The sequence below is a fragment of the Heptranchias perlo genome, chromosome 29 (assembly GCF_035084215.1).
Source record: "Heptranchias perlo isolate sHepPer1 chromosome 29, sHepPer1.hap1, whole genome shotgun sequence".
Lineage (NCBI taxonomy): Eukaryota > Metazoa > Chordata > Chondrichthyes > Hexanchiformes > Hexanchidae > Heptranchias > Heptranchias perlo.
Genome location: NC_090353.1, coordinates 37,697,773 through 37,711,423, shown reverse-complemented (window position 1 = coordinate 37,711,423; position 13,651 = coordinate 37,697,773). Strand labels below are relative to the sequence as shown.

Sequence of the window (13,651 nt, the reverse complement as noted above, 5' to 3'; positions counted from 1 at the left end):
AGTATCCCCCACTCGTTTCGCCCCAACTGAGTCAGCACCTCTGGAACCCGTACCCCGGTGAGAGTCAGTGCCCGTAGAACCCGTGCCCCAGTGAGAGTCAGTGCCCGTGGAACCCGTACCCCAGTGAGAGTCAGTGCCCGTGGAACCCGTACCCCAGTGAGAGTCAGTGCCCGTGGAACCCGTACCCCAGTGAGAGTCAGTGCCCGTGGAACCCGTACCCCAGTGAGAGTCAGTGCCCGTGGAACCCGTACCCCAGTGAGAGTCAGTGCCCGTGGAACCCGTACCCCAGTGAGAGTCAGTGCCCATGGAACCCGTACCCCAAGAACAATGCCATCTGTGGGGGGTACCATCGGTACTTACTTTCAAAGCAATTTCAGTAATCAATGGGTTAAAGAGAAACAATAGAAGAACGTTCCCATCACTGCTGGGCTGTGTGTGAATAATTGTCCCTCCACCTCCGGTTTGAGGGTGGAAAGGTGTCTGAGAGTTAACCAAACATTCGGTTTCCCTGAGTGGGTTAGGATGGAAACAAAGAAAATGTCAGCCCTTCTTGAAACTACGCCATGGTGCCTAGGATTGGATTGCAGTGATAAACAAGACCAGCCTTCCCATAACCACGTCTGCTTTCCGGTCTCTACAGTTGTGAAACCTTCCGACTTCAGGGTTATGATTGGAGGTCACAAGAAAACGTGAAAAAAAAATTGTTACACAACACAGAAACAGAAAAACAAGCGACATGATTCGAGGGGTGCAGAGTCCCTGTATTTGAGGGGTCCTCTCTCCGGTGACCTTAACTCGGCTGAGAATTTGATATCTTCCCTGTGCATTCACCACACTGCCACAAAAAACAACTTCTGATGGCCTTTACCCTGCGCCTTTATGTAGAAACACATCCCAAGGCATTTCAGAGGGGCTTAATCCGAGAACAATTAAAGAAAGAGATATTAGGAAGGGCTTGGTCAGAAGTGGGTTTTATGGAGCATCTAGGCTAGTACTCTGGTGCCCTGGATTAGTACTCTGGTGCCCTGGATTAGTACTCTGGTGCCCTGGGCTAGTACTCTGGTGCCCTGAATTAGTACTCTGGTGCCCTGGGCTAGTACTCTGGTGCCCTGGGCTAGTACTCTGGTGCCCTGGGCTAGTACTCTGGTGCCCTGGGCTAGTACTCTGGTGCCCTGGGCTAGTACTCTGGTGCCCTGGGCTAGTACTCTGGTGCCCTGGGCTAGTACTCTGATGCCCTGGGCTAGTACTCTGATGCTCTGTTCCCCAGCTGTTCTCCGCACAGTACCTGTGTGATCTCACACGGGATATTGAACAAGTACGTAAGTGAGTGAGCCTCTGTGCTCCTGAGTCAGGCCATTCCCACAGGTCCAGGAACAGTCAGTGTCCCCGTGCACTCAGGTCACTGAGTGATATGGGGGGAAGGGGAGAGAGGCACAGAACAAGGATTAACAACTTTATGCAATTGGAGGGGGAAGAGGATTGACAATTACTCCAGGCTGTGGTGTGTTATGTGACGAGATGGTGACAACAAGACAGTGTTTACAACCCAGATAGAGTGTGAGACACTGAGTCACTCATTACACCCACTTTCAACAAACCAGTTCACAGCAACACCCCCACAGCCCACCTCACACGTCAGACCCCGGCCGTGAAAATTCCCAGCTCAGCAACAGGCTCAGGCCTCCGACCCCCAGCTCTCTCTGAGTTCTCAATACTGTACTCTCCTCCTGGAGCCTCAACCATCACACAGGGAACAGAGGAGATCACTGGACTAAGAAATGGAAAAACTGGGAGTTTTACCGAGTAGAGCAGAGCAGGATTAGGCCAGAAGTGTCCAACATTAGGAAAGGATTCGTGAGGGTAAATAGTGACAGATTGTATTGACCGGGCAGTGAATCTGTAACAAGAGCACACAGGCTCAGGTAATGGAGGGAGAAAGAGGGAGGGGAGAGGGAGTTTTACCCCCAGGCAGAATATGGAATCCATTATCAGGAGGGGATCCAAGCAAAACGTGGCATCGAAGAGAGGATTAAACACTCGGAAAAGAAAAATCCGAAGAGGTACGGGGACTGGATTAGGAGCTGCAGTGGGAGTGGGGGCATTGGTACCAGCTCAGGCAGACAGTCTGCCACACAGGCCCCAAGTGATACTCACACTGAGGAATCCACAGATAGTTTCCAGGACACACAGAGTCTGTGAAGCAGAGAGTCACTCTGTAAATATAGAAACACTGGAGGCTGCGGAGTTACACCATCAGGGACCAGCGTGTAAAAACCAACGATTTAAGGGCGGGGTCAGTCCTATAAAAAATACAAACCCCACGGGTTCTTCCTCTCCTGCTGTCTCGCTCCGATTCAGCCCCTTTCTTGCTATTTTGATTATTTTCCCCCAGTTGAAGGTGCTGATTCTCACTGAGGCAAAGGACAAAGATCCCCAGGGTTCCTGCCCCCATGGGATACCCCGCGACTGGAGAACTGCGACTTCCGGAGGATTTTTGATAAAGTTTCATTCAAAAGGCTGTTAATTAAACTCAAAGCTGTGGGGATTCAGGGTGAACCCTGGGAATGGAAACTGAATATAGGGTAGAAAGCAAGTGCTGGTTAGAGGAGTTGTGTCAGTGTCGGGGGGAGGTTACTGAGTGGGGGATCATGAGTGGGGGGGTAATGAGTGAGGGGTAATGAGTGAGGGGGTTACTGAGGGGCTGTACTGAGTGGGAGGGTTCCTGAGTGGGGGGTTACAGAGTGGGGCATACTGAATGGGGTTACCAAGTGGGAGGTACTGAGTGGGGGGCTACTGAGTATGGGGTAATGAGTGGAGGGTGGGGGGGTTACTGATTGGGACGTACCGAGTGGGGGTTAATGAGTGGGGGGGGAGTTACTGAGTGCGGGGGGGGGGGGTTCTGAGGAGGGACCCAGGGTTCGGTGATGGAACCACAACTGTTCCTAATTTAATTAATGACCAGGATTCAGTATCTCAATGCAAATTGGTCAAATCTGAAGATGATACAAAACTAGGAGAGGCAGTGAAATCGGCGGGGAGACGGTCAGCGGGGGAGACGGTCAGCGGGGAGACGGTCAGCGGGGGAGACGGTCAGCGGGGGAGACGGTCAGCGGGGAGACGGTCAGCGGGGGAGACGGTCAGCGGGGGAGACGGTCAGCGGGAAGACAGTCAGCGGGGAGACGGTCAGCGGGGGAGACGGTCAGCGGGGAGACGGTCAGCGGGGGAGACGGTCAGCGGGGAGACGGTCAGCGGGGGAGACGGTCAGCGGGGAGACGGTCAGCGGGGGAGACGGTCAGCGGGGGAGACGGTCATTGTGACAGTTTGAATGTTGACAGACTTAATTCTGATTTTTTAATTTTGCTTCATCTCCTTATCAAAAGAACATTTAAAATCTTTACAAAGTGAGCTCCTTGTACAATCTCACGGCTAAATATAGCGAGTGCGATTCCTTGGCCTGCATTCCTTCCAACCTAAATATAGGCCTGTGCTGATAAAAGAACAGATTTAGAACTGTGCAATACCATAGGCCAACTAGGGACTCGAGATACACCGACCATCTCGCACCCTGACCGTCCGTGTCCTTTGCTGTAAGCCGAGGGGATCAGTGTTTAAACAGAGAGATAAATATCAAATCCCTGGTCTGCCCTCCTGGGAAACTTTGCAATTCAGCCCCTCCTCGGCTTTCCCCTGTGGGTGAGATTCTATCAACACCCCCTCTCCCAGCCCACTGGCAGAACTAATGGGAGACGTCACTGTCTGACGTGTGTCTGCCTCCTCAGACGCCTTCCCTCCCCCGCATTTCGAGGCTCAGTTAGAAGAGGCTTTTGACGGCCAGGGAGGAGCTTCGCACTGGTTCCTCCAGACGCCCCATGTGTCTGTGCAGAAAAGTTGAAGAATAAAGTGTGACCTTTAGAGAGTTGGCAGGAAACAGAATCCTTTTGCGTAGAAGCAGAGCTTTTACCTGTACCGAGGTGAGAGATACAACTCCAAACTCTGCACTCACTCTGTGTAAAGAGTGAATCTCTCTAATTTACTCCAAATCTCAGCACAATCGCCTTAGTTTGTTTTAATTGAAAAGATCATTTCCATGTGTCTGAGGTGTAGACCCAAGGAACCATCTCAGTGTGGAGGGAACAGAGCTCACCTTAAATGGGCTCAGTGCTCAGGGGAGGGAGCCTGTCTGTGTGTGTGTGACAGAGTATCTATACTGTGTCTCTGTGTCTGTGTGTATGTTTTTATGTTTGTACATGTATGTATGGGTGTGTGTGTATGTATGTGTGTGCGTGTGTTTGTGTGTATGTATGTGGTTGTGTGTGTGTGTATGTGTGTGTGTATATGTGTATGTTTGTGTGTTTGTGTATGTGTGTGGGTTTGTGTATGTGTGGGTTTGTGTATGTGTGTGTGTGTTTGTGTGTGTGTGTGTGTATGTGTGTGGGTTTGTGTGTGTATGTGTGTGGGTTTGTGTGTGTGTGTATGTGTGTGTGTGTGTTTGTGTGTGGACATCGGGTGTGTTCAGACTGAGCTGTACTGTCCTCCATCTTTGAATAGTTTGCCAGCCCTCGCTGTCTGGGCTGACACACGGAGACTGGCCCCTCAGGGGAGGTACCGGGGGGCAGACCTCCGTCTCCAGTGAGAAGCAGTGATTTAGGAGAGATGGGAAAAAATTGTCAAAAAGAGAAAAAGGAAATCCTCTTTCCTCACCCAAACCCCAATCCCCAATCCCCAAATCCCAATCCCCAAACCCCAATCACCAACCCCCAAACCCCAATCCCCAAACCCCAAACCCCAATCCCCAATCCCCAATCCCCAAACCCCAACCCCCAAACCCCAATCCCCAAACCCCAAACCCCAATCCCCAAACCCCAGTCCATGTCATGGTCTCATGAAAAGAACAAAGGTACAGTCCGCAAGTTGTATCAGCCAGAATCCCTGCTACCAACCACCAGACCCAGTACAGCCCAGCACACCCAGTACAGCCCAGCACACCCAGTATAGCCCAGCACACCCAGCACAGCCCAGCACTCCCAGTACAGCCCAGCACACCCAGTAAAGCCCAGCACACCCAGTAAAGCCCAGCACACCCAGTACAGCCCAGCACACCCAGCACACCCAGTACAGCCCAGCACACCCAGTACAGCCCAGCACACCCAGCACAGCCCAGCACACCCAGTATAGCCCAGCACACCCAGTACAGCCCAGCACACCCAGTACAGCCCAGCACACCCAGTATAGCCCAGCACACCCAGCACAGCCAGTACAGCCCAGCACACCCAGCACAGCCCAGCACACCCAGTATAGCCCAGCACACCTGTGACTGCCCAGTATTCCCAGAATCTCCCAGTACGGTGCCTCCCAGTCAGTGAATGGATTCCAGGCAGACTCTCTGCTCAGTGTTGTTGCCTGGAGCAGTTACCAGATGTTCAAAGGGTGAAGTGTTATCTATCAGCTGTAAAGTTATCAGCGTTTTATTCATGAGTTTATAGCACACGCTACGGAACTGATAACCATAAAAGGCTGTGTTTATGTCAAGGTATTTGGGCAGATCTGTACCAAAAAATCTCACTGAATTCTCTCCTTGTCGTGTATTGTGGCCCCACCCAGGGCTCTGGGAATATCCAGCAGGGGGGCTCCGGCCCACTGGGAGCCAGACTCGAGGGGAGCACAGCCCCACAGCCCACAACCCCAACATTCTCCAACTGCTGCTCCCCCCAGGAAAACCTCCCTCTGCACTGTCCCATCAAACACTCCCAGGGTCAGGTACAGGGTTAGATACAGAGTAAAGCTCCCTCTACACTGTCCCATCAAACACTCTCAGGGCAGGTACAGGGTTAGACACAGAGTAAAGCTCCCTCTACACTATCCCATCAAACACTCCCAGGGCAGGTACAGGGTTAGATACAGAGTAAAGCTCCCTCTACACTGTCCCATCAAACACTCTCAGGGCAGGTACAGGGTTAGACACAGAGTAAAGCTCCCTCTACACTATCCCATCAAACACTCTCAGGGCAGGTACAGGGTTAGACACAGAGTAAAGCTCCCTCTACACTGCCCCAGTCTCAGAAGTGCTTCCTGCAGTACCAGTGTGGCCTTTGCCCCTTTCCCACTCCAGCCTGCGGTGTTATCAGTCAGATTGCCGAGTTAGTGCTGAATTCGGGGCAGTGTTGTGCTTTGGGTCTTTGCCAATGTAGAATGGAAGTAAAGAGCTGAGCTCGCAATGAGAGATGGACTCTGCTGATCCCAGTCAGTTGGAAGAAAAGGCAGAGAGCAGGAGACCAAGGGGAGGGTGAAGGGTTGATCTCAGGTGGTGTCTCTGTGATGTTTGTACTGAGTGTGGAACGAGTCCCCCTTCACCCGGCCTGTCCTGCTCTCTGTAACTGAGCCGGGCTCTGCTATGCTCGGCGGTGACTCACTGCACAAGCTTTAACTTAAAGTGAAACTTTTTTTCTGTTTGTTTGCGGAGGAGGAAGTCCACAGGCGTGGGGCTGACCCTGTAGCAGAGAATGCTTCGCATCATTCTGCTTTCCTCCTGGAGGGAGGGGTTTTTAGCAGGATCGCCCTCTGTGATGCTATAGTTTGTAAAAATCACCCCATTCCTAACTGGTTGTAACACACACTGAGGGAAGACACAGGCCGCTTTAACTGTCTAAAGATCATTCAGTTGGCACTGCTCCCCTTAAAAGGTTTAACAAAAAGTTTATAGCTTAGATTGGATTAAAAGCAGTTTAAATGCACTGTTTATCTCGAGTGATGCAGGGAGTTCAGTGATTATGCCTCTTGTCTGTGATTTCTCCCCAGTCTATAAATAACACTGATGTGACTGTGCTGATGTGAATTCTACCTCTCTCTTTAAGGAGGCCCCATGTCGTCTGTTAAACTGCTCGTTGGTCAGAGGCGCAGCCCAGGGAGGTCATTCGTGGGACCAGACACTGAGGGGCTCCTTAAAATACCACCAGGGCAGGCAGGGAGGTGGGGGTGAGGTGATGGTACGGTGAGGTGGGGAGGGGTGGAATGAGGTGAGGGTGGGATGGAGTGAGGCGAGGGTGGGTGAGGTGAGGGTGGGATGGAGTGAGGCGAGGGTGGGTGAGGTGAGGGTGGGATGGAGTGGGGTGGGGTGGAGTGAGGTGGGATGAGGTGGGATGGAGTGAGGTGAGGGTGAGGTGGGGTAGGGTGAGGTGAGGGTAGGATGGAGTGGGGTGAGGGTGGGATGAGGGTGGAGTGAGGTGAGGGTGGGGTAGGGTGAGGGTGGGATGGAGTGAGGTGAGGGTGGGGTGAGGGTGGGGTGAGGGTGGAGTGGGGTGGAGTGAGGTGAGGGTGGGATGGAGTGAGGTGAGGGTGGAATGAGGTGAGGGTGGGGTGGGATGGAGTGAGGTGAGGTGTGAGTATCGAGCCCTTTCTTGTTCCCTCTCCCAACGATCACTCCATCTCTAACCTCTCTTTCCTCTCAGTTCTGCACTCCCCCCCTCACTAATCCCTATTAGATTCGCCTCAGCCCCCGGTCTTATTCTGCCCAGAGCACAAAGTCACCAAGACCTTCTCCCTCACTGCATGTCCATCCCTCCAGGACCTCTTGCCACCACCCACCCTCCACTGCCTCACCTCAGTGATGTCCATTCACAGGCCCTGCCCCTGCAGGAGGCCAGACTGACCTGAAATAATGGCTCCTCCCCCTGCCCCCCGCCTCGATCACCTCTGATTATCCCCAGCTTCCATCCTCCCTTTCACCTCATCTACTTGTTGCCCCTCAATAACGAGTCACGTGTATACTGACAACCCCTCGCCTTCTCCCCACCACCACCCCTGACCCCACCATCGCCCCTGACCCCACCACCGCCCCTGACCCCACCATCGCCCCTGACCCCACCACCGCCCCTGACCCCACCACCGCCCCTGACCCCACCACCGCCCCTGACCCCACCATCGCCCCTGACCCCACCACCGCCCCTGACCCCACCATCGCCCCTGACCCCACCATCGCCCCTGACCCCACCATCGCCCCTGACCCCACCATCGCCCCTGACTCCACCACCACCCTCTGAGGTCAGACTGATAGCAGATTGTGGATTAACCAGAATTTCCTCTACTTGGACACAAAACTCTCCTGTCCGGCTCCCAAAAACTTCCACCTCTGTAACGCCAGTAGACCCACTCCTCCCTCCCACTGCAACCAACACCCTCCTCCAGACCCTCCTCCAACACTCTCCTCCAACACCCTCCTCCAGACCCTCCTCCAACACCCTCCTCCAACACCCTCCTCCAACACCCTCCTCCAACACCCTCCTCCAGACCCTCCTCCAACACCCTCCTCCAGACCCTCCTCCAACACCCTCCTCCAACACCCTCCTCCAACACCCTCCTCCAACACCCTCCTCCAACACCCTCCTCCAACACCCTCCTCCAACACCCTCCTCCAACACCCTCCTCCAACACTCTCCTCCAACACCCTCCTCCAGACCCTCCTCCAACACCCTCCTCCAACACCCTCCTCCAACACCCTCCTCCAACACCCTCCTCCAGACCCTCCTCCAACACCCTCCTCCAACACCCTCCTCCAACACCCTCCTCCAGACCCTCCTCCAACACCCTCCTCCAGACCCAACTCTTCCAACACCCTCCTCCCGAGCTCCACCCTCCAAAAACTTTACTTCATCCAAAACTTACATCCTCCCCTACATTAAATCCTCCTTCAAACTTATAACTTGTCCCTGCTCTCGATCACCGCTCCTAACTCTTTTACTATTAATCAATGCCAGTCGACCCCCTCCTGGAAGGTACGCATGTGTAGGTGCTGGTTGGGGATAAGGGATAGGCTTGCTTGTGATTCTCCCATGGTCGAATATCCAGTTGAAATTCACTGCCTGGACTCAAAGTACCGGAGGGACCTGCCCTGCAGCGAGAGTCAGGAGAGCAGCAGAAAACTCTGGGAGAAGGAAAATTTTCTAAACAGCTTTTCATAGAAACAAGAATTCCTTAAGGCTGTTTGGCAAAAGGAGGAATGAGATGGTGTGTTAGGGCAGGAGGTCTCCAGCCTTTCTGTTTCCAGTTGTGACGAAGGGCCTCTACCCAACTCACTCACCTGCGGTCGAGCAGCCAGCTGTATGTTTCCAGCTGTGTGTTTCCAGCACATCTCTCGTGCTGTGAGGGAAGCGAATCCATGACAACAGTCTTTTACAGATCAATCAAGTGTCTCCAGTTCAGGCTGCGGGTCAGCCCCTTGTGGTTTTAAAACTGTATCATGTGTCAGTCCGCAAAACAAACACAGCCTGACCTGTTCAAATTAGTCTGTTGCTTGTTATAAATCTCAGTCCTCTGAATTTCTGTTTATGTAGAGAAGATATGTGTGTATATTTAATATGTTATTTATATATATTTATATATATTTATATACGCTGAGTGATAGCAATTTCATCTCTGAGTCGGAAGGTTGTGGGTACGAGCTCCACTCCAGGGACCTGAGACCATAATCCAGAGTGAGACTCCAGAACAGTACTGAGGGAGTGCCACATCATCGGAGGGTCAGTACTGAGGGAGTGCCACATCATCGGAGGGTCAGTACTGAGGGAGTGCCACATCATCGGAGGGTCAGCACTGAGGGAGTGCCACATCATCGGAGGGTCAGTACTGAGGGAGTGCCACATCATCGGAGGGTCAGTACTGAGGGAGTGCCGCATCATCGGAGGGTCAGTACTGAGGGAGTGCCACATCATCGGAGGGTCAGTACTGAGGGAGTGCCACATCATCGGAGGGTCAGTACTGAGGGAGTGCCACATCATCGGAGGGTCAGCACTGAGGGAGTGCCACATCATCGGAGGGTCAGTACTGAGGGAGTGCCACATCATCGGAGGGTCAGTACTGAGGGAGTGCCGCATCATCGGAGGGTCAGTACTGAGGGAGTGCCGCATCATCGGAGGGTCAGTACTGAGGGAGTGCCGCATCATCGGAGGGTCAGCACTGAGGGAGTGCCGCATCATCGGAGGGTCAGTACTGAGGGAGTGCCACATCATCGGAGGGTCAGTACTGAGGGAGTGCCGCACTGTCAGAGGGTCAGTGCTGTCGGAGATTCCATCTTTTGGATGAGACGTTAAACCGAGGCCTTGTCTGCCCCCTCAGGTGGATGTTAAAGATCCCTTGACACTATTTAAGGAAGATCAGGGGAGTTGTCCTGGTGTCCTGGCCAACATTGCTCCCTCAGCTAACACCACCAAGTAAGATTATCTGGTCATTTAGCTCATTGCTGTTTGTGGGATCTTGCTGTGTATAAATTGGCTGCCACAATGGCCAACATATCAACAGTGACTGCATCTCAAAACTACTTTTGCACTTTGAGACGTCCAGAGGATGTGGATGGAGCTGGAGAAATGCACGTTCTTTCTTGGAAAGTGCAAGTCTGGGTTCAACTCCTTTCTTCCCCCTCGGGATACCCTCTTTCCTAGTTACTCTCCCCCCCTCTCCCTCTCCCTCTCCCTCTCCCCCCCTCTCCCTCTCCCCTCTCCCCCCCCCCACCCTCTCTCCCCCTCCCCCACCCCTCTCTCCCCCTCCCCCACCCCTCTCTCCCCCTCCCCCACTATCCCCCCATTCTCCCCCCTCCCCCTCCCGTTCCACCTTAAATCCTGGAACCACGTGCCTCTGGTCGCCCCGCCCCGAAACCATTACATCACCCCACAACGCACCGCGGTATTTGGTGTATACAATCCGTCACCGTGACAACGGGCGGCCAATCGCCGCGCCGCATGCAAAATTGCCGGTGTGGAAGACGTCACTGGCGGCCAATCCGAGGGCGCGAAGGTGACATCATGGGCCAGGGCGAGGGTTTATAAAGCGGCGGGCGGCGAGCGGCGAGCGGCAGAGAGCGCGGCAGCGGCGGACCGAGAGGCCGGAGAGGGACGGACGCTGAGCCCGAGGCCTGGGGGTCAACCTTCCCCGCCGGGTAACCGCGGCCCGGGATGGAAACGCCCTTCTACCATGACGACACCCTGAGCGCCGCCCGCAGCATGAAGAAGAGCCTGAGCCTGCCCGTCTCCGGCAGCGGCCTCAAGACTCACCGGGAGCCCGAGGCCGCACTCAACTCGCCCGACCTCGGCTTCCTCAAGCTCGCCTCCCCCGACCTCGAGCGGCTCATCATCCAGTCGAGCGGCCTGGTGACCACCAGCCCCGGCCCGGCCCAGAACCTCTTCCCCCGGGGGGTGACGGACGAGCAGAACTCGTTCGCCGAGGGTTTCGTCAAGGCCCTGGAGGACCTGCACAAACAGAACCAGCTCAACGGGCTGCCCGGGCCGCAGGTGGCGGTGGCCGGCGGCGGGACTACGACCACCACCGCCGCCGCCGGCCCGGGCCTCCAGCACCCGGAGCCGCCCATCTACACCAACCTCAGCACCTTCACCGGCGGCGGGGCCTCGGCCCCCGGCACGGCCGTCAGCTACAGCCCGGACCCGGCCCCGGCCTCCTTCCCGCCGCTCGGCCACCCCCTGTGCCCGCACTCCCGGCTCCAGGCCCCGAAGGACGAGCCGCAGACCGTGCCCGACGTCCTGGGCCTCGGGGATAGCCCGCCGCTCTCGCCCATCGACATGGACACTCAGGAGCGCATCAAGGCGGAGAGGAAGCGGCTGCGGAACCGCATCGCCGCCTCCAAGTGCCGCAAGAGGAAGCTGGAGCGCATCTCCCGGCTGGAGGACAAGGTGAAGAACCTCAAGTGCCAGAACTCGGAGCTCGCGTCCACCGCCAGCCGGCTGCGGGAGCAGGTGGCGCAGCTCAAGCAGAAGGTGCTGAGCCACGTCAACAGCGGCTGCCAGCTGCTGCTCGCCCCCCCGGTCCAGGCCTACTAGAGCCCCCGGCACACGGGCCTGTCCGCGCTCCGGGGCCGGGCTGTGGGACCGCTCACCGAGGCCGGGCACTCCGGGGCCGGGCTGTGAAGGTTGAGCCCCCGCGGGGTCCCGGAGCGCGGATCACAAGTGACTCTTTTCTCTGATTGTCAATTGACCAAAACGGGCCGGGGGGTTGGCGGGGCCGGGGGGCCCGGTGGTTGGCCGCGGGGCCGGGGGTTTGGCGGGGCCCGGTGGTTGGCCGCGGGGCCGGGGGTTTGCCCGGGGGGCCCGGTGGTTGGCCGCGGGGCCGGGGGTTTGGCGGGGCCCGGTGGTTGGCCGCGGGCCCGGGGGTTTGCCGGGCTGGCCCTGGGCCCAGGAGCAGCGCTGGTCCCGGCGCTGTTTGTGGAAAGTGCCGCCTGGCCTGAGACGAGGCCTTAAACCCGCTCCAGCCTCGAGCTGATGGCGGTTGGGGTTTGAATTCTGGTGCAAACTTTTTAAATAAAATGTGTAAATAAGCGTCTGTTAGTGATTTGAATCGTGTGTTTTTACCATTCGAGAGGCTCTATTTATATACAGTGATGGGAACAGTCTGACAGGACCCCAGGTTGCTCTACATTCCGATATGTATTGCCACAATGATGTGATATTTGAATAAAAATATTTTATGTCTAATATAATTTTTGTTTTGCATTTATTGCAGACCAGTGAAGGGCGGCAGTGTGAGCCCAAGGTGGACACTCTGCTTCAGGGGGAGAGACTCGGGGGAGAGACGGGCAGATTAGTTGGTTTTTCAAAGTATTTGGTCTATTCTGATGGGAGCAGGTGATGGTTTTTGTTCCTGACTGGCTGTGGATTGTTTTTATGAGATGGGTATATTTGTAATGAAGTTTAGCTGTCGTCATTTCTCAAACCTAGTCTAATTTAACTTCTACAAAGGACACAGCTGATCTAATGTGTTGTAATTGCTGTGCTGTCTGGAGAAGCAATCAGACAACTTCACTCGGGTCAGTGGGCAGCGCTCTCACCTCTTAACTTAAAGGTTGTTGTTCAAGCCCCACTCCAGAGACTTGCGCTCCATGATCGAGCCCATTTAGTCCCTGCTTTTTCCCCTTAAGTATTTATCCAGTTCCCTTTTGGAAGTTGTATTCCATCTGCTTTTCAGGCAGTGCATTCCAGATCACAGCTTGCTGACATGTGGCGCGCTGCACTGTCTGAGGTGCCGTCCTTTGGATGAGACGTTAAACCGAGGCCCCATCCGCCCCCTCAGGTGCACGTAATTGATCCCGTGGCACAACTTCAGAGCTGGGGAGTTCTCCCCGACTTTCTCACAGGGTGATTTCTGCTGGATCAGAGAGCAGGGTAGGCTCTCTGTCCAGTAACTGGTGAATAACCTGTCAGTCACTGGGTTCATGTGAAAGGCTGGCCTGTTAAGAGGACAGACTGGAGGGTGACTGAATGTTGAACAACCTGAGTTTTGTACAGATAGATGAAGGATGGCATCAGACAAAAGCCCATCCTTCATCTATCTGTACAAAATACAGTTTCCTAGAAGTAAAGGGAATTAGGGGTTACGGGGAGCGGGCAGGAAATTGGACATGAATTTAGATTTGAGGTTAGGATCAGATCAGCCATGATCTTATTGAATGGCGGAAAAGGCTCGAGGGGCCGATTGGCCTACTCCTGCTCCTGTTTCTTATGTTCTTATCCTATGACTAGAATAATGGGTCCCAGTCCAATCTCTGGTGCTTTTTAAATTACAATTACTAAATGTGGGTAATGCCTCCCTCACGCCATGTGGCACCTGCCATTGTGCAAAGTTAATTGGCTGGGAAATGTTTATCTTTGGTGATGTT

The 13,651-nt window shown here is 54.6% G+C and overlaps 1 protein-coding gene across 1 annotated transcript; it reads left to right on the top strand.

Annotated features, from left to right (window-relative positions):
* Positions 1 to 10,828: 10,828 nt before the first annotated feature.
* Positions 10,829 to 12,475, top strand: LOC137299667 (transcription factor JunD-like). Its single transcript, XM_067968602.1, has one exon. It carries the CDS (start codon positions 10,941 to 10,943, stop codon positions 11,817 to 11,819), a length of 879 nt encoding a protein of 292 aa, XP_067824703.1. The 5' UTR covers positions 10,829 to 10,940; the 3' UTR covers positions 11,820 to 12,475.
* The last annotated feature ends 1,176 nt before the right edge of the window (positions 12,476 to 13,651 follow it).